The 23,457-nt window shown below is 42.3% G+C and overlaps 1 protein-coding gene and 1 long non-coding RNA gene across 13 annotated transcripts in view; one reads left to right on the forward strand and one right to left on the reverse strand.

Moving 5' to 3' along the window:
- Window positions 1–23,457, reverse strand: part of LOC148903300 (membrane-associated guanylate kinase, WW and PDZ domain-containing protein 1-like) — a 109,040-nt gene that overhangs the window by 68,650 nt on the left and 16,933 nt on the right. For 10 of the 11 annotated variants that reach the window (XM_088999591.1, XM_088999642.1, XM_088999561.1 and 7 more), the window contains exon 2: window positions 8,263–8,379. In XM_088999591.1, coding sequence (XP_088855717.1) covers window positions 8,263–8,379 — 117 coding nt within the window. Of the gene's footprint in view, window positions 1–5,120; window positions 5,462–8,262; window positions 8,380–23,457 lie in introns of those variants that run through there. The other variant, XM_088999616.1, reaches the window with a different exon arrangement.
- LOC148903301 (uncharacterized) lies at window positions 99–22,211 on the forward strand. 2 transcript variants are annotated; one of them, XR_016115437.1, is made up of 5 exons: window positions 99–728; window positions 17,938–18,862; window positions 19,066–19,116; window positions 19,200–19,262; window positions 22,113–22,211. It is a non-coding gene; the product is annotated as an uncharacterized LOC148903301 (long non-coding RNA). The 2 variants fall into 2 exon arrangements; XR_016115436.1 differs by lacking the exon at window positions 99–728 and adding an exon at window positions 7,369–7,427.

Below are 23,457 nucleotides of genomic sequence, written 5' to 3' on the forward strand. Positions count from 1 at the left end.
GCTATTCAGACTCCAGTTCCAGCGCGTGGCCAATGGCTGCAGCCCCACGCTCTGTCTACCGCGATGCTCCCGCCCACAGCCGCCCTAGCTGCTCCTCTTCTCTGTCTCACTCTTCTTCCTTGCCCCTTCTTCTGCTATCTTAGTCATAAATATAGACTCTTGACATTACCTAACACATGGACTGTCCTGATAAACAGCCTGCTTCGTGTGAGAAAACCTCTCGAGGGGTGAGGAGGCCATGAGGAAAAGGATTAGCTTTAGAATTTGTTATTCTACAGGGGAGGAGCGGGTACGGTGACACACTGCAGATTGAAATTAGCAGATTATCAACACGCCAGGAGGGAAAAAAGACAAAACGTTCAAATCACGGCAATGGCCGCTCTTCTCGATCTTGGATTCATTTCTGTGTTGGATTTGGGTATACAATCCTTGGACCAGGATCGAACACAATCGTGAAGAGGATCGTGGCAGATTAAAATCTTTGTGGTAGACCCGAAGAAGATTTGCCTGTCTGCATATGCAGGTGGATTGCTGGCCAGGCAACCTAACCACAAAACCCAAGAGATGCTCATGGGAGAAAATGCCAGCTTCCTGATTTGCTTGGGCTCACCAAATAAAGAAAACGCCAGGAAGCATAACAGACGCTGGATGTTGTTATGTTATGTCTTTCACATGAAATGACCATGATGGTGTTGCCTGTAGCCGGCAACGTCATAAACCTGAAGCAAGTAAGCACACATATGAGACATCCTCTTGAAATGATGACTCTTTTAATTCAATACAATCAACCTTAGCCTTTATTTACCCAACATAATATTCTGGGCATTTGCAATGACCAAGTGATAATCAATTAAAAGAAAACTAAACGTGATGTCAATCAGGAAAACAATTGCCACTGGTAGCCACGTTTTACGTTGTAAAAATAAGGGCAAAACCAAAAGGGTGAACCACAGGAAGTAAAATAGTGAAGACCATGGATGGTCCAACATTGGTCAATGCAAGCCACCATAACTCGTAACCCGCAACCTTACTTCGGAGCCCCTTTTGATTTTGTTGGAATGAAAAGTGGGGCACCACGGTTCAGTGATCGTCTCTCATCTCGATGGTTGTGCTTTCGATCCTCAGTCTTGTGACCAAGTGTCTTGAGCAAGGTACCAAACCATCAGTTGCTCCTGGTGGTGCGTGAGTCAGTACTCTTACTTTATTTAGGCGTTGAACACAATTACTTTCGATACTTTGTGGTTTTCGGTCAGTAAGCTTTCAGAAGGAAGAATTTGGGTAAAATTATTTTATTTGAAAGACAAAACAGTGTGCGGCATGTCCTAATATTATGGGCTTTTGGTGTATTTTCGCTAGAGGTCATGCTTTTGGTTGCACTTTTACTTCCTTGCAACCAAGCGAGGTCAAGTGTGATTCAAAATGAGTCAGGATGGGAGCGACAGAGCCACCTTGCAAGAATACCTGGCTAACTTCAATGTCAACTGTTTCTTCATACTTGGTAATCGAGTTTGATTTGAATATGTGTCATTCTCATGATGGATGGATGGATGGACGGATGGATGGACGGGCCGGTGACCCCTACAAAATGGACAATGTCTCTTAATATGCTCATTCTGAAGAAAGGAGCGTCAGCGCAAAGCGCCGATGCATGTGTGGAACTGCCTCAGTTTGGAATTGAAGTGGATTTACGTGGTAGAGGAGATGTGAGACAATCTCTTTTCATCAATGGATGCTACAGCTTTGTTTTTACTTTCAACATTTAGCTTGTAGCAGACGTGCATATTTCACCATGATGTCCCTGATCCACTGGTGAAAATGACGCTTTGATCGTCTCCTCTATCATCTAGAACTGCTTCATACAACAAAGAGCGTGCAGAAAGTGCTCAATGTACGGTACTGCTACTCCTCTCCTTTTTGAATCTTGAGAATTATTGGTTTCGTTCGCTATTCTTTCTTTCTGACATTTGTTGAATGACCACTGAGGGTACCCACAGTTAGTGAGTGCTCTCCTGATATGTTTTGACTCCTTTTCTCTACCTTCAGTGCTAGTTGGTATTAGTTTAGCCCTATGCTGGAGGGTTCTGATAACTCCTAGTTTATGTTGTAAAGGGTGGTTAGAGTCAAAAAGTAAGTATTGGTCAGTGTGCGTAGCCTTCCTGAAGACTTCTGTTTTTAGCGCTCTGTCCTCTTTTATAATTACTTTACAATCCAAGAAGGCTAGTTGGTTCTCTTGAATGTCCTCACGAGTAAATTTAATGTTGAAGTCTACAGAGTTGAGGTGATCTGTGAAGGATTGAATTTCTTGTTTCTTAATTATGACAAAAGTATCATCCACATATCTAAACCAGTGTCTAGGTTTTGTCCCTGGGAAGGATGTGAGGGCCTGTTTCTCCATCTCTTCCATGTAAAGATTAGCCACTATGGGTGAAACTGGTGAGCCCATAGCACAACCATGAATTTGTTTATAAAATTTTTCCCGAAATTGAAAATACGTAGTATTAAGGCAGATTTCTAATAATTGGCAGATGTGATCCGGTTTAAGTTTGGTTCTTTCATGCAGAGAAACATCCGCCAGCAGCCTCGTCCTCACCACTGAGACTGCTGCTGGGGTTGGGACAGATGTAAAGAGAGAAGTCACATCGTATGATGCCAAAGTTTCCTCAGGTTCCAATATGAGGTCTTTGATCCTCTCTACAAACCCTGTGGTATTCTCTACGTGATATTCAGTGTTACCAACCAACGGAGCTAAAATAGTTTTTAAATATTTGGCTACATTGTATGTAGAGGAGTCAATGCTACACACAATGGGTCTGAGGGGGAACCCTTCTTTATGTATTTTTGGCAGGCCATAGATACATGGCGTGGCCTCTCCCGGGTATAATCTAAAGATTGAATGATTGTCTGTCTTTTGTGTTGTGTCACATTATTTGTTATTTAGTTTTTTGTTGTTGTTTTGACTTCAAGATGGCGCCGCGAGACTGGCTGCCTTTACAGCAGATCCCGTATTTTGTTTTTCTACTTCTTCCTTCCCTTTCCTTTTATGTTCATCACTTTGCTGCTGTGAAATGTAAATGTGTCCACTAAGAGACTAATAAAAACTAATCCAATCCAAGAAGAATAAAAAAGAAGACTGACTATCATGTCCATATTGAAGAAATACTTTCACACACAAGTTCTCAAATAGATCAAAGAGGATATTTTTTCACTGTGTAATCCCTGGTCCCAGAATGTTTCATCATACTGTCATACATACACAAATTAATCATGTGGCCACCAGTCCATGAAAATGTCAAACAAACTCAGAGTGGTGAAGGCATTTTAACAAGATTGTCTTCCTCAAATCGTTTTAGAACAAACATCGAATTCAGTCTGTCCGTCCTAGTGTTATTTTTCCTCCCTTGTACAAGATTCTTACTTTTGTCAATGTGTTCAACTGTGATACACTCAATTGTGGCACAAGATAGCGGTTCATCCATCAGAGACGGGTCACTCCAAACTCACTTGACTGATCTCGTAGAACTTAGTGGGGGGGAAAAATCACATGATTTGTTTTTAATCACAAACTTGGCAAGGAAATTCACACAATGTGGCGTTCAATTTGAAGAGCACGATGGTTACTGTAATCAAAGAGTCATAAACCCTAAAAGTGCCTCATGATCGTCAAGTGAAAGACAAAACGATCATGTTTTTTCAAGAACAATGAGAAACATTGAGTGAATATCAGGTATGATTGGAATTTAGATTACTATGGTTGACATTTGCCATAGGTGAGAAATGCACACATACACCACAATCTCAGTTATTTATCATTTTGTAGTCACCTCATTAGATCCAGTGGCTTGTTTTGAATATTTGCAAAACATGATAATGCATACTTCTCTGAAGGACTTTTATTACTTTTCTCTTATTGACTCTTATTTGATTGTGCATTTGTGCCTAATAAAGTGTCCATTGAAAGTAGGTTTGAATGTAAAGAGAAGCTTAGAAAACACAGATGTGAAGTTTTGAGGTATGTGTCATTGGATGCTTTACAAATCCATATCGGGTGATCCGGGACCACATCATCGAGTGCTACATTTAACATAAACTGTATTCCATTCCACATTACAACTAGGAAAATATCTATGCAGCACCTTATCTATGCAGCATTGAGTGAGTAAAATGCTGTGAATTTCGCATTCAAAACACTTCGCCACATTCCATGTAAACATGCAGACGACACCTGCCCCTGCATGTGATCACTATGCAAAAACTGTTTTTTCCCAGGTTCATCATGGCGCTTTGATAAGGAAAATATCAAGGCTGTGTATGTGGAAGGCAGGCAAACAGAAGCTGGGGCCACTCATCCGTTGTAAGAATGAATGGCCATCATTAGCATGAAGCTCCCCGGCAGCACCCTGCAATGCAGCGACACACACAATGGCGAGTGCCACGCTTCTCCCTGCCGTTCCCCCAGAGAAGCCCTTTTGTTTGGGCAGCATCTGGACCTAACCTCCATGCTTTTAAATTTGCTAACACACACACACACACACGCACACACACGCACACACACACACACACACACACACACACATGAATACACGCATGTATGCACACACGTAGCACACACATACACACACAAACATAGGCACACACACACTCACAAACGCAGCTCTTCTCTTTCGGCTCTCTCTCCGATGGCAAACCGCTGAAAAACCTGCCTCAACGGCAAATCCCCCATCGGCCCCTGCCTCAACTCTCCTACTCCATGTCCGTTCTTCACACACAGACACCCCCTCCTCTGAGTGGAGGAACCATGTCTTGCTTCCTGAAAAGACACTCTGTGTACTTGTGGGCCTCGTACAAAGCCTGCAGGGTGAATTTGAAAACCGATGAGGAAAATGCAGCAGGGCTACTAGCCATCTGTCCCCATGGGTTGGATGTGCCTGCTTTGAGTGTGCTTGCCCCCCTTCTTTCCTTCACATGATTCCCACCCCTACCTCCCACCCTCCCTGATTCCCTTAGCCTATATACACAGCATCCACCACAAATACACACAGCTTCTGCCATGCATACATCAAAGACTCAGGCGTATGGATAGTGAGCGAAGAGAAGGAGCTAAATGAGGAGATGCCACTTGCCTGCATACAGAAAGGATGCAACTCAAGATGTAATCCGTTTCTTTGTGGGGATGGAAAACAGAAAAAAATGATCTCCGACAATCATTTCCCTCGGCTCAGCGGTGAGGTGGAAAACAAGAAGGTGAGGGATTGAAGGTCAGTGGGTTGGGCAGGGAAGCAGAGAAACCCAGAGAAAACGAGGGAGAAAGAGAAGGTGGAGGGAGACGACGGTAGCAGTCAGAGTGTGACAGAAGAAGGCAGCAGCCACCACCAAGCCACAGGGACGCTGCCACTCAGGAGAAAGGATACACAGTTGAAAGGAGCACTGACAGAGGAGCGAAAATGAGAGAGCGGAGAAAGCGGGAGACAGAGAGAGCCAGCAACTGAGAGGGAGGGAGAGATCAGATGGGGGAGGGAGAATTGGTTTCGTCCATATAGGCTCAAACGGCGGGTTAACGCCGAGATAACCCTCCCCCTGACGTGAGCGAGAAATGAATCTCACGAGGGAGCGCCTTCTCTATCAATTGTGACATTTTCAGCACATGATAACAATGTCCATCCGCTGTAGTAGCAGGGATTGAAGAGAGGAGGTGAGGGATGAAGCCTGGATGTGACGTCACCTCAGTTGCCCTTGCGTATGAACACACAGACAAAGGTAGGGGGTAAAAAGAGAGACAAAAAAGACCCCATTTTGGCCAGTGGAGGAGCGAAAGGCACCTGTTTGAGTCAACCAAGGGAGAGGCGATCGGGTTGGGGGATGAGGGGCTGCACATGTGCTCAGAAGAGGAGAAGCAGATCGAGAAATTGCAAAGATAAAAGAAAGAAAGGGCTGGAGAGTTGTGTCCTTTATTTGACTTCCTTTGTTATTCGGCCTTATCCTGCCCTGAAAACATTTGCATGTGTTACAAAGTCGGAGAGACAATCAACAGGAGGTGGCAGAGATAGCAGGTCATCAGGAGAATGAAAGAATGGTCGTGGGGGGCGGGGTATTAAAAACATTGTAAGAAATTGGTCACACGTTCCAGCCATAGGCTCTAATTTTGTTGGAATAAAACTAACAACTTTGAAATGGATTTATCAGTCAACAAATACGTTGAGGGTTAACATTGTCTTGAACATTCATTTCAAACCATGAACCGGTCTTGAGACCCTCATTTAGAACACTTGTTTGAATCCCAACACAAGCTTGATGGTGCAAACATTCTTCAAGCATTTGTTTTGTCTCACCTCATATGACTTGTATTAGAGGTTTGTAGTTCTTAAAAAATAGGGTAGCTGGACTACTCACAAGGACAAGAACTTGTATTGGCTCCCGGTCTACTTGAGATGTGATTTCAACGTTTCAAATATAAATGTGTTAAAGCCTGATTCAAAGTCGGAAGACTGAATATATTTCAGTCCAGACTAATGTGATGTTATCAAAACAAAAAGGAGTTACTTCTCCGGTTGGTGGAATTACATCAGGGTGGAAACAAGTGAATGTTCGTGATGCAAGCTAGCCAACATCAGGGTGGAATAAAGTGAATGTTAGCAATGCTAGCTAGCCATTATATCTGTCATGGTAACAAGTCAGTGGGATTACTTCAGGGTAGAAACAAGCGAATGTTAGTGATGCTAGCTAGCCAACACCAGGGTGGAATAAAATGAATGTTAATGATGCTAGCTACCATTTTATCTGTTATAGTAGCAAGTCAGTGGAATTACATAAGGGAGGAAACAAGTGAATATTAGTCATGCTCGCTAGCCAACATCAGTGTGGAATAAAGTGAATGTTAGCAATGCTAGCTAGCAATTTTTGTCTGTCATGGTAGTCAATGAGTCATTTCTGAAATGGTATTTTGACACGCTGTTTCATCATCTGGCCTACATCGACATGGAAAACACAGTTGATGACGCCAATCCTGGTACTTTTCAAACACAACCCATATAAAGTTAGATTGCATTTGTTTGTTATGTACCACGAGACAAGCATACCACAGACAACAGTATAAATGAACTTTAATCGGCAACTATTGTACTAGCATTAGTATTTCAGAGTTGAATTAGAATTTCACTGTCTATCCTTTGTGTGCCACAAAGCCTTTTCATCATCCTCTATCTTTGTAAGAGCCCGGCGTGTTCACCACATAATCAGGGAGGAATCTATTTTCAATAAATCAGAACATGATAATCCTGAGCAGGGCAAAAGGGGGATTTGCCGGTCACATGGCTGAGCAAGAGGAACAGAGAGAGAGAGAGAGAGAGAGAGAGAGAGACACAAAGTGAGGATGAAAGAAAGAAAGTGAAGTACGGACTGAGACAATATAAACTCATCAGAATTCACTAGGGGTAAGCAAAAAAAATATCTTTCTACACATTAACACACACACGCACACACACACACACACACACACACACACACACACACACACACACACACACACACACACACACACACACACACACACACACACACACACACACACACACACACACACACACACACACACACACACACACACACACACACACACACACACACACACACACACACACACACACACACACACACACACACACACACACACACACACACACACACACACACACACACACACACACACACACACACACACACAAACGTCTACACCAGAATCCACAGACAGAGGAAGTTGCGTTGGGAACATACATGACTGATAAAATCATGCCACTGAAGAAAACAGTTACCAAAGACAGTCACACATTACTACTGATTTCTCCACTGTGGTCATCTCAATTGAATAAATGGCTTTTGCAACCCAAACAACACATTATCGGTGTGATCGTTACGCCTGGCCACAGATCAAGCTGAATTTGGTGTAAATATGACCAGCTGTGAATTCTGGATGACTTCTTGGTGTTTAGTAGATGGATATTGTACTGTGACTTGAAAGGTGAACAGTGTTACTTAGTACTCATGTTTCCCTTCCATTCATTCGGAGCAGAGATGGTTGATAATGTTATACCATCCATGAAAGGAAAAAAAAGAACATGAGCAAGAATAATTGATGAGACAAACAAGATGGGAGCCAAAGAAAGTGGGTCGACCGGGTAAAGATCAGGAAATGACGCTCTAGACTGCCTTGCTGACACAAATCGACAATCCGGTATTAGACCAGATTGTTCTGGATGTCATTTTACTCACAAGGCACTGCATGGCGATACAGATTGGCCCGGATGGTCTTCTGCAGTTCGTGGTCAGGGGAAGCCTTTTGGAACCGCAGACTCAGATAGTGCTTCAGGTCTTTGTTCAGCTTGTTCCCTTGAAATAGCAGACAAATGCAAGTCAGTATACCATATAACATGGACAAAAACATTGTCACCAATAATTAGGTTTTACAATATTGTGTTTTTTTTTAATATAAATAAACAACAAACAAAGAAGACATCCAAAGACCTTTCAATCGACGTCACTCATATTGAAGGGGTATAAGTCAAAGTCAAAGTCAGCTTTATTGTCAAATATGCTAATATGCATGACATGCAGCACAAATGAAATTAATGTCCTCTGAGACCCAGCCTGCAAGGCACTTATAATGTGGCTAAAAGAGACATACAATTGACAACAGACAATACATCTAATTTCTGAATGTAAAGTGAGGTAGTGACGTATGTAAAGTGAGGTAGTGACATATGTAAAATGAGGTAGTGTCGTATGTAAAGTGACATCATGTAGTAGTGCAAAAAAACAAACAACAAAAATAGGGTTGAAGTGAGGTCTCGCAGAAAAAAACGAGAAAGACAAAGAAAAAAAAAGAGAAAAAATATAATTCACCCCCCCCCCCCTGCTCCCAAATAAAGGGTGAGAATTAAACAGTGGTGGGCCGTGCACGTCACTCCTTGGCCTTCAGTAGTGCTATGTCTGAATCAATCAACTGGGAATGTGGTGTGATATTACTAAACGTCCACTAAAGTGTGTCATTGGCCAGGAAATGACTTGTGACTTGAAGAAACTTAAGAAATACTGTCATTAAATGTTTGAATTTTTACTATGATTTATGATAACCTCATAAAATTGCAATATAATTTTTGCTAGCTTCGGAGCTGTCCGACCTTAATGATGTCCATCTATTCCTGAAAAGTCTGTCTTGAAAATGAATTTAACAGTATATCTGCAACCAAATCCATTTCTTGCCCTCCTTCAGCCAATGTGGGTTAACAAAACCGCTATTGAATCATCACAACAATATATTTGCTTATGCAGCTCACTACAGATACAGTGTGCTATCTCTGGCCAGTATTCTCTTCACCCATGGCTAGTATGATTGGCTAGTGACTCGCCAATCATGTGGCTAGCCAATAATGATTTTCGAAAACTTTTCCAGCGCCTTTGATCAGGCCTTAGGTTGCCAATTTAGACTCTGATTAGCTAAAGCAACAGTTTCATTGACATTGATTTATGCTCCAGGGCCTGCAGAACTGATTGTGAAGGTGAACAGGAAGATTCCTGACCCTGGTAACAAAATGGAAAGTGATTGGTTGAATAATTAAATATGAACGAAAGGGAGATGAAAGATTATTTCGAATTATTTAATAGGAATTCATGGACAAAATATAATTCACATTAGTCTGTGATTCAGATATTTTTAAGCCAGCAGAGAAGGCCTTGCAAGCCCTGACGGCCCACCACTGGAATTAAATGACTCCATGAATCAATCAAGTTTGAAGCTTATAAGTAAAGGTATGAGGTATTCGAGAGGACAGAGAAATGAGAAGGCAGCAAGAGCAACTGGTGAGAAGTAGGGATGTGTGCCAAGCCCATGTGCTAAACTGGCTTAGAGACTGAATTTAAAAAAAAACTGTAGTATCAATAAGGTCCAACCTTAATAGTTCCGTTAACGGTCTTGGAAAAATGACTGTATAAGTAATACTATTGTATAAGTAATTTTCTATTGACATTGTGATGCAGATAAATCTTTCAGTATCACACAGCGATATACACGATGAAAAGACCATTTATAATGTCATTCAATGAATGAAAAGTGAATTTGGAGCTTCTCCCAGACTTAATGGCGCAAGTGGAGGACAAGTAACCACCCTTGTGAGGATATTTGATTTTCTTCAAAAGATGACCCTGCGCCTTATTCGCAGGTGTGCCTTATATGTGAAGTAATATTGAGCTATAACAGGTCTCGCAACTACTGTCAGCAGCCACCGACTCCATTTCCCCCCCTGTACAAAAAAGCAGCGTATAACCCCAGCCTCTACTGTAGCACCATATAATGTGGTGTGCCATATATTTGAAAAACATTTATATACAGTGGTACCTCGGTTCTCGAACGCCTCACAGTTCGAACAAATCGGAGTTCGAACAAAAAATTCGAGATATCCTTGCAATACGACGCGTGAGTGCGTACGCGAGGGTGGGGTGCTGAGCGGCGTACGGGTGTATCGCTCTCTCCGTGACCAACTGTTGTCGCTTGCGGACGTGCTGCGTTTTGCTCTTGCGTTTAATATAGGTGTACGAAGAGTTTTAGCCCTTAATCATGCCTCCAAAGAAAGTAAGTGCTGCTAAAAGTGACAAAAGAAAAGTTGTGCGTACAACTATTGCATTTAAGAAAGAAATAATCACAAAATATGAAGGCGGGTGTCTGATCTGGCTAGGGAATACAGCATGGCGAAATCTACGATCAGTACGATATTAAAGAATAAGGACTCTGTAAAATCTAGTGATGTGGCTGTGGGAGTGAGAGCAAGTGTCATTGGATAGATATTTTAAGAGAAAAGAACATCCTGTAGCCGAGTCATCCGTAGCTGTCACGTTCCGAGCGAGAGTGACGGCAGCTGACTCGTCGGAACGTAGTGGAATGTTTGGGATCCCAAAGCAGACACGTACTAACCAAGCAGTATGTTTATTCACAAATAAAAGAAAACACAGCGAGTAAGAAGGCAGGGGGTGATCCGACCCGCTTACTACGCCAAAAAGCAAATGGCACATGAGGGTGCAAAATTACGCAATCCCGAAGATGACATAAATTTACGGGACGCAGGGAAAATACCTTGGACCGGCGCATCGAAGGAAGAGTCCAGGTACGGTGGCGAGGTGAGTCAATCATCCGACATTGCGAGGTGATTGCGAACCGTATAAATGCCCCGTGTCCATGATTAGAGAATTGACAGCAGGTGGAGAACGGCCGGGAGAGGCACCCCCCCCCCTGCTGAGCAAAGAGATGGTTTCGGTGTTCGAACAAATCGCTTTTCGAACAGGGTCCTGGAACGAATTATGGTCGAGAACCGAGGTATCACTGTATTGTTATATTATACTTGGAAACATTTTTTCATTCATTGAACGTGCGCCTTATATATGGAAAACGTTTGAAAATACACCATTTGTTGAGGGTGCGCCTCAAACTCCGGCATGCCGAATACGCCGCAAAATACGGTACACAAAATAACTGAACACGAGAAGTAAGCAAAGTGAGGTGAACCACCTTGTCACATGAGGATATTCCTCAATTGAGGGAGGAAAATCCCGAATCAACAAATGCCCACAATGTCCTAAGAGGTTTTTGAGGGAAAAAAAACACGTTCCATCATGTGGCCCCTCCAAAGATCTCCGTACGTTCCCGCTGGATATATACAGTAGATTCAGATAAACGCCTGTAGGCATAGAGTGGGTAGTCTTACAAAAGAGGCTCTTATTGGCTAGATTGACGAGGCCTTTACTGCATCTATCCAATGACAGGTGGGGACATACTGGCTAAATCTGAACATGACACGGCCACTCACAATGGTGCCAGATGGTCACGGCTCGCTCTCACACCAGGGTCTCATTTAGGACCATTTAATGATCTCCAAATTTATCATCCAAGTCTGGGGGAGCTGGCAAACCTTTCTTGGGGGAGGTGCCTTGTCCTCATGTTGGCCTTCCACTGAAGAAGGTGATTTTCCTTTGGCTCTGAGCTTCGAGACAGCGGCTCATATGAAAAGGAGGTCATAAATCGCAGCCACGAGTCAAAAGACGGGCGCTAACAGAGGGAACTAATCCAAAATGTCCTCATGATAAATCAATATTATTTTAAGAGTATTGTACGCCATTTTGGACACATGTAAGTGCATATTGAATTAAGACATCAAAATTGATTATGGGATTACTCTAAAAACACTGACATCTGCAGTGTCACGGTGGAAAATCGCCGCCAATGGATTTGTCAGGATTTAAAAATAGGCATCCTCTATAAATTAGACACAGCCATTCTAAAAATAAAATCCAGGGACTAAATCAAATTGAAAAGGGTGAGCTAACATGGTGGGGGGGAAATGACACAAAGCATATTCCAGTAAGAAAACAAGACACCCATTGGCCGTCGACTTTGCTGTATTTTTCCATTCTCGCTACACAAACACGCTCTTGCGCAAATATGCGCACACAAATGCACACATACACACACTCACACAACACTGTGTAGCTCACTGGAGCAAAGCACAGTCAGGTAATTGTTACCTAGCAACCAGCTAGTGCTGACGAGCATCATTATGGTCCCTGCTAGGCAAGCAAGAATAAGATTGTAAAGAAACACAATATATGCAAATCTTTCTTCAGTACATGCTGCGTTCCTTTATAATAAAAAAAAACAAAGCATATAATCAAAATACAACATCGGCTATTTGACGTGTTTGCGCCGTGCATGAGGTCAATTTCGCTGGCTGCCATGCTTTCCCCGAGACAAGGACCTTTGTCAGAACAAGCATCTCCTGTAGGGAAGCACAGTGAGTGTCGCGCTTGATCAGTAAAAGAGTCTCAAATATTTAATATTTATGAGGATTAATGCCCTGTGGATCACAGATTACACACATGCGCGCATACACATAGACAGTGGGTGAGTGGGCATGTGTGCTGCATGTACCCCACTGGAGGTCTCCGTGGATGTGGTAGAACTAATTCTGCAAAGGCATCACAGGAGATTGTGTTTAAAACTCAAGTTTGACCCCAATGTAGTTTTGTAGCTTATAAATAATGTGTTGGTGAATGTAAATACAAACTCCAGTATAGTACGGTGACTTAAAAAAGTCTGCATAAGCCTGTTGTGACAGGTACATTTTATTATTTTTGTGGTACTGATACTCAAAAAATAGCGTATTTTCCAGTGTATAAGGCACACCCAAAAGCCTTAATTCTCTTCAAAGGATGACCCAGTGCCTTATATGCGGGTGCACCTGATATGTGAATTTATATTGAGCCGCAACAGGTCTCACAACTACTGTCAGCAGCCACTGAATCCATCCAGCCACCTTATAATCATTTCGAAAACCTTTTTCATTCATTGAAGGTTCGCCTTATAGTCCAGTGTGCCTTATATATGGAAAAAGTTTGAAAATACACCATTCACTGGGTTTCCGCCTTATACTCCAGAGCACCTTATCTTCTTCTTTTCCTTTCGGCTTTTCCCCTCAGGGGTCGCCACAGCGAATCAATGTCCTCCATCTATCCCGGTTTTGTGGATCCTCTTCTCTCACACCAGCTACTGTCATGTCCTCTGTGACCACATCCATAAACCTCGTCTACGGTCTTCCTCTCGGTCTCCTGCCTGGCAGTTCAAGGCTCAGCATTCTTCTCCCGATATAGTCACTGTCTCTCCTCTGGACATGTCCACACAATCTCAGTCTGGCCTCTCTGACTTTCTCTCCAAAGCCTCTAATATGAGTTGTCCCTCGAATGGACTCATTCCTGATCTTATCCAACCTGGTCACTCCCAAAGAAAACCTCAACATCTTCAGCTCTGCTACCTGCAGCTCTGCTTTCTGTCTTTTCTTCAGTGGCACTGTCTCCAGTCCAAACATCATGGCTGGTCTCACCAATGTTTTTTACACTTTTCCTTTCATCCTAGCGGAAACCCTCCTATTACACATCACACCTGACATTTTCTACAGCCACTGCAGCCTGCCTGGACACGCTTCTTCACCTCTTTTCCACACTCTACATTGCTCTGTACAGTTGACCCCAAGTACTTAAAATCCTCCACCTTCTTTATCTCTTCTCCCTGTAGCATCACTCTTGCAATTGGATCCCTCTCATTCACACACATATATTCCGTCTTGCTGCAACTGATCTTCATTCCTCTCCTTTCCAGGGCATATCTCCACATCTCTAGTTTCTCCGCCACCTGTTCCCTGTTCTCGCTACAGATCACAATGTCATCTGCAAACATCATGGTCCAAGGAGATTCTTGTCTAACATCCTCTGTCAACCTGTCCATCACCATAGCAAATGAGAAGGGGCTCAGAGCTGATCCCTGGTGGAGTCATAACTCCTTAGTCATACCGACAGCACACCTCACAACTGTTTTACAGTCATGATACATGTCTTGCACCGCTCTGACATACTTTTCCATCACTCCAGACTTCCTCATGCAATGCCACAGCTCTTCTCTGGGCACCCTGTCATACGCTTTCTCCAGATCTACAAAGACACAATGCAATTCCTTCTGACCTTCTCTGTACTTCTCTATCAGCTTAAAGCAAACACTGCATCTGTCGTACTCTTTTTTGGCATGAAGCCATACTGCTGCTCACAAATGTTCACTTCTGCTCTTTGTCTAGCTTCAACTACCCTTTCCCAGAATTTCATTGTATGGCTCATCAACTTTATTCCTCTGTAGTTCGTACAACTCTGCACATCTCCTTTGTTCTTAAAAATGGGCACGAGTCACCATTCTTCAGGCCTCTGTTCACCATCTAAGATCTTTTTGAATAACCCAGTCAGGAACACCACCGCCACTTCTCCAAGACACTTCCATACCTCGATTGGTAAATCATCAGGCCCGAGTGCCTTTCTTTCCACCATTCATCCTCTTCAGCGCCCTCCTCACTTCATCCTTGCTAATGCTTGCTACGTCTTGGTCCACAACAGTCACGTCTTCTACTCATTCATTTTTTTCCTCATTCATCAATTCTTCAAAGTACTCTTTCCATCTTGGCATCACACTACTGGCACCTGTTAATACATTACCATCTCTATCCTTAATCACCCGAACCTGCTGCAGGTCCTTACCATCTTTGTCTCTCTGTCTCGCCAGCCTGTAAAGATCAGTATCACCTTCCTTGCTGTCCAGCCGAGCATACAAGTCATCATAGGCCTTTTGTTTGGCCTTTGCCACCTTTACTTTAACCGTGCGCTGCATCTCCTTGTACAGCTGTCTACTCTCGTCCGTCCTCTCACTGTCCCACTTCTTCTTTGCTTATGTGACAGGTTATAAAGTATCTTATTTTATATTTTGGTTACATTCGCGTAGTTCTATTGGTTTACAAATGATATATATCGAAAATGTTGATTTAAACAAGGAACGCCTGCTTCGGTTAGTGTTTCGTGTCGGACCGATTTAGATCGTTGGACAGGAAATTGTTGTGCGCATACGTTTGCATTACATCTGGGCATTCGAAGTAAACCACTGTTGAGTCAAGACGTATCGCACTGCTTGCCTTGTGGTTTTTTTCTGGATCCCACAACACCGTATCTCTCTTACCATAGTGGAGAGCGCAAAACTAACCTCTTTCTTTTTTTGTCCTCACTTCAGCCTTTGGTTTCTTCATCTTCCTCACTGCCAGCGTCATCCTACACACCACCAACGTATGCTGTCTGGCTACACTCTCACCAACCACTACTTTGCAGTCACTGATTTCCTTTAGATGGCGCCGTTGACACAAAGTGTACCTGTGTACTTCTGCCTCCACTCTTATAGGTCAACCTATGTTCCTGTCTCTTCTGAAAGAAAATATTCACAATAGCCATTTTCATTGTCTTAGCAAAGTCAACCACCATCTGTCCTTCAGCAGGAGTCCAAACCTGCCCATCACCTCCTCATCATCTTTGTTTCCTGCGCCAACATGTCCATTGAAGTCTCCACCAATTACAACCCTCTCACTTCTTGGGATGTTCTGTATGACTTCATCTAAGTCCAACCAAACTTTCTCCTTCTCCGCCAGCTCACATCCTACTTGTGTGGCATACCCACAAACAACATTGAACATCACACCTTCAATTTCTCGCTTCAGACTCATCATTCTATCTGATACTCATTTTACTTCTAAGACATTCCTAACAAAACTCCTCTTTTAAGATAACCCCAACTCCTTATACACCGGAAAATTAGGTAACATATTGCCTGAATATAAAACCAATTTCGTATATGTGTATCTTTGACTTTATTAACACAACAAGAAAGTGAAATCCAAGGTCAAATGACTGAAAACATTGTTCAGACTAGACTATATTTAAGGGAAGAAAACATCTTTAGTGGCAAGAGCGACCAATCCGAATCACAACGTTATAGAGTAAGACAACACTCTTAATACGCCTGGTTAAAAAAAAAAAAAAAAAAAAAAAAAGGAAGATGGCCCATCACGGCAAAGCGGAAACTGAGGGTCCAATGAGATGCAGAACTCTTCATGGAGCTGGCGGCTAAAAGACTGTGCGACAGAGATTTTTTTTTTTGCTTCTCAGCTGTAGCGATGTGAGGCCGCTGTCCTCTCACGGAGAATGAAAGAGAGAGAGAGAGATGGGTTTAACCCAAATAAGAGTGGATTATACCATCCTCCATGCCTCCAGTCAGCATTATGTAACTTTAAATGTAGTGAGGCATCCCTTCTCATTTTAGGACAGGAGGATGGTTTGTGCCTGTTCAAATTTATCATCTGGCCGTGATTTACACTTTCCGGTCAAGGCGGAGACTCCGGACAAGCCCTTCAGAGAGGTAGAGGGGTGACTGAGATGATTAGTACAGCTGAAGCATACAATGCAGATAGCAGCTGCCTGACACACATTTCTTATCGTAACACATCACGACAAGTGAGCGCTACGCACCTATGAATCATGCCGCTGGATATTATTAATAAGCTGGTAATCGTTTGATTGGCATGCAATGTGGGATGCGGTTTTTATCGTCCGTCAAATTCAAGGAACAGCAGAGAATGGATGAGTGACGCACTGGTCCATGTCGGTGTGCTTGTGTGTGTGTGTGTGTATGTGCGTGAGGCTAAATACAGCTGCGCATTGGCATTCAGCAGCCATCGTCCGACTCAACACTGCCCTCTGTGTCTTCGAGCCTCGCCACTCAAAGTCAGCTTTGAGCAGAGCAGTTACCACAGCAACCCGGAGCCAACCAGGCAAAGGAAATGAGCAAATTTCTGTCGTAATGGGTTGCTGCCCCCAAGTGGACAGTCTCAATTAATAAAACCGTAGTGAAGGATACGGTTCGATTGTGTTTTGAGCTTTGCCCCTCAAACCAAGAGAGAATATGTTGCATAGAATATACGAGCTAGTATAAGTGAACACTTGCCTATTAAAGTGTGTAAATCTATTGGTTTAACTGTCTTTGTTTCTATGCCTGATTATTCATGTCCAACATTTTGTATGCAGCTGTGCAAAATGAGTACAAAAACGATTATTCCAATGATACGTTTAGAGAAAAAAATACCCGGGACCCGGGTACTCAGTGACCTGGGTGAGGTTTATGGCTGGTGAGGCACTGACGTCATCACAGTCGGATTTACAAACGTACGAACTCTACAGAGTAGCGTATTCACCATTTGATTGGCAACAGTTAACTTGTTTTGTTTAAAATGTCATGTCAGCATTCTTTATATATACAAATTGTAGCATAGAAAAAAAAGTAAAAAAAATTTTATTATCGTGTTACCTTTACTTATAAATGAAGTCCATGCGGCACTCTTTCTGAAGAAAGGCATTGATAACTTCTTTGTAGAAGCATTCCTTATCTTTCTTCAGTTTTAAAAGTCTCTCTGTCTCAATGGAGATCAATGCTAGTGAAGAAAGTCGTCCTTGATCAGTCCTGTTCCGACTGTATGTTTTCAATCTTTTCAGTGTTGAGAATGACCGCTCCACTGATGCTGTAGAAGCTGGACCAGTGACCACGAGCTGGAGCAACTTTGTCGCCTCAGGAATAGTTTTAATGAGATCCTTTTGGGCCAAAAAGCTGAGAAGCTGTCCAGGAGATTTACATTTATCCCTCAACGTTTGTGAGCTATACATTCCGGTGTTGGTGTTCCTTTAATTATTATCTCCTGCTTCGATTGAAAGTCCAGTTTAGAAAATTCTTTCCATTTAGATATGCAATCCTCTATTCTGAAAATAAGGCCAAGCAACATGAAAAAAAAGACTGGATAGTTGCACTTAACTTGCAAACCGTTTACTGTAGCTTGCTGTCACTAATTATATTATTCTGCAGCCGAGGAGTCGCAAGAAGAATCTGTAATCACCAGAGCCCCTGTCATGAGGCAGGAGAACTGTGTGCCTCACCTATGCACACAGTTTTGATAAAAAGAAAATAAAATAAACACTGTTGTACAGTGTTTATAATGTACAGTGGTGACTGTACATTATATACACCAGCTAAACTGTAGAAATTTAGTTCATATACTAAAAGTTTTTGAACACTTTAATAGCGATACGCAGAGGGACCGCAATGCGGTCTCACTGCAGAGCAAGCCAGCACCGTTTGCATAGTCATTGCGCAATGCATTGTGAGGCTCAGCTGGCTGCTGCCTCACCGCTCGACTTTGTATTTGAACGGTAAATGTGAAAATTTAGCGATTTTGAAAAAAAATCCAAAAATGGTGAAGTTAAATGGAAAAGAACTTTAAAGTACAAATCACTAAGTAAATATAGCTGTTTATTTTTTCATTTGATATTCCCATGATGACAGGTGAGGCAACGGCTCACCTGCCTCCCCTGACTGCACGTCACTGCGGGTACTCCGGTTTCCTCCTACCTTCCAAAAATATCCATGGTAGGTAACTAGTGATGTGCCTGACTGTGTCGAGGCGTGTGCCGAGTAAACAAGTGAAACAATTAGCAAAACGCGATCTGAGGCTTGGGTCTATTTCACTTGTGCCCAAAAGCTTTGGAACACACGTGGCTCCGTCCAATGCCTCGTGACACGGGATTTCTACGTTATCACCCACTCGAATCTTCTTCTTCTTTTCCTTTCAGCTGTCCCTTCAAGGGGTCGCCACAGCAAATCAGTGTCCTCCATCTTTAGAGGTTTGATCCGCATGTTTGTTTTGGCCAAGCTTTTTCGTCGGATGCCCTTCCTGACACAACCCTCTGTATTTATCCGGGCTTAGGACCGACACAAGAAGACTTATGTCCCTTTGTGGCTGCAGAACAAGCAACTCGCTCAGTAAAAGGTACAGTTCTACAAGAATAAAAATCGAATATCCAAAATAAAATGGCACACAGGGGTGTCAATGAGTTCCCATGTGGCACTCACACACCTAATTCACATTTTCGATTGGATTTTTTCTGCATCGGATGCACCGTTCACAACGAAAATAAAGAACATCCCTTGCCTGGGATTATTTTGAGCAGATCTCTCCTAAAATGGTAAAAATTACAATAACCAATGTGAATATATAATGACAACTACTGTGACAACACAGTGTGTTGTATTGTCTTCTACTTATTGATATTTAAAAAGGTGAAGTGTAAACATTGTTCTAAAGAACTTGGGTTGCAACAGAACACCTTTCCCTCAACAAAAATGAATGAAAGGTGTGTCTTGTTCCTTTCCTTGTTTGTGTGTCAATGTCGAAAATAATAATAATACAGTAAAGTCTCGTTATATCGATATCGGATATATCGATAGTCCCGGTTATATCGATACTATTTCTATGCACGCACGGAGAAAATTACATGCAAACAGGGTCGGATACATCGATAGTCCCGGTTATATCGATATTTTTTCGGACTCCCTTGAATATCGATATAACGAGACTTTACTGTAATAATAATAATAATAATAATGCAATTATTCTTTCAAATAAAATGCACACATCACAATTCCTTGCCATTTTTACACAAGAGGATTAGGGATAGCAAAGAAAAAGTTGGCACGATTCTCTGTTTTATCTCAGAAGTCTGATTTTGTTCTCAGAATCCTGACTTTAATCTCAAAATTCTGACTTTAAAGTGAGAATTCTCACTTTAAAGTCTGAATTCTGAAATAAAAGTGAGAATCCTGCCATCTTTATTTTATTTTCTTCATTAGCCCTAATCCACTTCCATACATTTTGAAATCCATGGTAGCATTTTAATCACTCTCTCTGTTATTTTCCACATGATGGCGCAATGGAACAAATGAGGCCTCATGATGCATTGGCCAAAAAGCAAACCATTCGGATGGAAAGCCTAATTGCTTCATGATGCCATCACTAAATGTAACACTTTAAATTGTCCACAGGTCTGCGCTTGAGTGGTTGTTCGTCTGTGTGTCCTCCAATTGGCTGGAAACCAGTTCAGGGTGGTGTACGCCACCTTGTGCCCAAACACAGCTGGGATAGGCACCAGCATGTCCGTGTGGCGATACGGTTATTGGAAAACAGATAGATGGTATCTACGTGGAGAGAATTTCAATCCGGTGGTTGCATACTACTAAAAGGGTTGGACACAATTTATCAAGCTCTACAAAGAGGACATTGTGTCTAAACTTTTGTCTTCTACAGTGGTTGTGTGAAAGAACACTTTGCTGGAGCATATTTGTCTCTCTCTTGTGTGGAATCCCATGCAGTGGATGTTTATCTTGGAAAATTACAGTTTATGTAGACATATGTAGATACAATACGTATTGATTTATACAGTACAGCGCTAATTTGACAATATGAATAGGCCTTTTGTGTACACAAGAATATCAGTTTGCACAGAAAAAAAAGTTTGTTTTCATTCAATATACATGCACGCAGTATGCTGGTTTCTTTGAAGTAATGCTGTCGATATTTAGTGATGTGTCAAATTTCACATCTTGTTGGTCAGTCCCTCTGAACCTTTCTGAACACTCGCACAATTTACCGTGGGGTAGATATGTTCCAAAAAGGCTTTGATAATTGAAAAACACATCAGGTTTAGTTCAGTAATTATAGAACTCCAATTCCAAATAAACACGAAATTTTGGACAAATAATGTCATATTTCCCGTTAAATGACAGACACCAGGAAGTGGAAATTCAGGCTGCTTAAACAGTAAATTCAATTGTTTCAGAAGCTTCCTGTAGTTTTCAGGACATCCTGCCAGTCTCCAGTTACTGTTCAGCTGAATATTACCCAACAGGACAGGGAGGGGTTATCTGGAGGAGCCCAATATCCACAGGGATGCAATAGACACAAATAAGCCATACATAAAGACAAAAATAATGTCATCAAATGTGAAGTGCTTATAAATACACTCCTTCTTGTCTCGCCTCCACTGTGGCAGCCAAAAATACATTTTAACTACAGTAAAGTCTCGCTATATCGATATCGGATATATCGATAGTCCCGGTTATATCGATACTATTTCTATGCACGCACGGAGAAAATTACATGCAAACAGGGTCGGATATATCGATAGTCCCGGTTATATCGATATTTTTTCGGACTCCCTTGAATATCGATATAACGAGACTTTACTGTATGTTCCACTTTAAGTCTGATAGGTGCTTTTCATGGGATGGAAGACGGGGGGAAGAGGGGGGGGGGGATAACAATCACATAGTGAATTTAAAGGCACCTCCTTTTCTCCTCTAATTATAACCAACCACACCCAAGGCTGCTTTCATCTGGTTCTCATCCAAAGCGGGCGATCATGTCCATTAACTCCCAAATGAGATCGGGACATTTATGTTTTCTCTGCTCTGGTTTTTATATTCACATCAATAGAAGAGCTAAATATTTTTTCAGCAGAACTTTGCAGAAAATGTTTCGAGAACCACTGCTATTAACTAAAATGACGATGCAAATGTATTTGCGTTTTAAGGTAGACGGCTACTGGCCATTTCTGACCCATTTCGTCACCGCTGAGCTGCTGAGTCAGAATCGGCGGTGCATAATTGGAAAACTAGTATGACGACAGAGTCAGAGACAAAGACGCTCACACACGCGTGCATGCATGCAAGAAGTGCAGGGGCGGCGTGTTCCGCTCCAGTGCACTGCATCTGTTCATTTCTAAATATAACCAGAAGAACCCATGCTCAACACTCCCTCCGCTCTGTGTTATTATTTGAGCAGGCCGAGAGATGGAGAGAGGAAAAAAAGCCACATGAGACACAAAGTGGTGGACATGTTTCATCACATTCAGGAGGAAAAGCTCAAGGCGGCTGAATGGAGAATCACCGAATGACTCCCATATGGGAATTTACTGCTGTACAATAAAATATATATGAAAAGAGCAAATGTGTTACTGTCATTAACTCATCCACTGCTGTGCAAAAATGTGTCCACTCACTTTTTGTTATTGTCACTCGAATTCCAGGACCCACAGAAAAGAGTTTTAGGACTACATAAACATTCAATGGAGCATATAGACTTAGACTCTCTTCTTTCATCACTTTCATCATAAAAAAGAGTTAATTCCTGCATTATATGGGTCTGGAGTTATATAGGTCTGGAGCTTGAAATGAGGGTGGCTGTCCAAAATATGTATAATGCAATATACATACATATTGGTTTAGATAGCACTTCAACGACAGATGAAGCTGGAACAAAGCGCTAACATGGAAAAAAGGGAAATGCTGTCCCCTTGCGGAAGGGAAAAACATAGACAGAGGTCTGGCCAGCGCTTTATTGGGGCCCAAGCACGGAAAAACAAAACCCAAACAAATTCCGGAATGGCGCTCAACGACATATTTTCAATTGCCGAATAAATTCGGGAATGGCAGTGAATGAGTTAAATTGCATCATTTAGAATTCCCACATTTTTACTTGTTCAAAATTACCCCACCGTAAAGGACACAATTAGAATGTGTTCATTGCATTTTTATTGGTCCAATATGGAATTGATAGAAAACAGAAGTGGCCGTGTGAGGATGCCATCGTTTCCATCTGGCTGCCTCACCTAAATGTCATTGGCTGCCAGGGCATCACATCAAATCTCGCCTGGAGTCACGTGGTTGAGCACAGACAATGTGATGCACCTCTTCTCCACAGTAAAACACATATTGGATATTGGATATTGGATATGCCTTTATTAGTCTCACAGTGGAGAAATTTACATTACATTACATAAAGTGAGAATACGCTTTTTGCACATATGCAGAAAACTATGATGACAATGCAATGCTGATTTGAGTTAAGGTGGGTCATTTTCAACTAAAAAGAAAAAAAACATCAACGCAGTTAATAAGCAGTCGTGTCATCCCCGTCGTCTTTGTCGGCTGTCGGCAGCAGAGCGAGCTCCGCTAATGTGAATTTCTGAAGGCAGCCTATAATTTGGGGCACTCTGAATAACCCCAACTGCACTTTTGAAAAATGTTCCTTCAGTGGAGCATATATTCAAATGGACCCACGGTGAGGGAACAGGGATTTTGGGGGGTTTTTGGCTTTTTGTGAAACAAAGTTCCAACTGTGCTGAGGA

Source organism: Hippocampus bargibanti, linkage group LG01, assembly GCF_051943395.1.
Source record: "Hippocampus bargibanti isolate YZ-2025 linkage group LG01, ASM5194339v1, whole genome shotgun sequence".
NCBI classification, from domain to species: Eukaryota; Metazoa; Chordata; class Actinopteri; order Syngnathiformes; family Syngnathidae; genus Hippocampus; species Hippocampus bargibanti.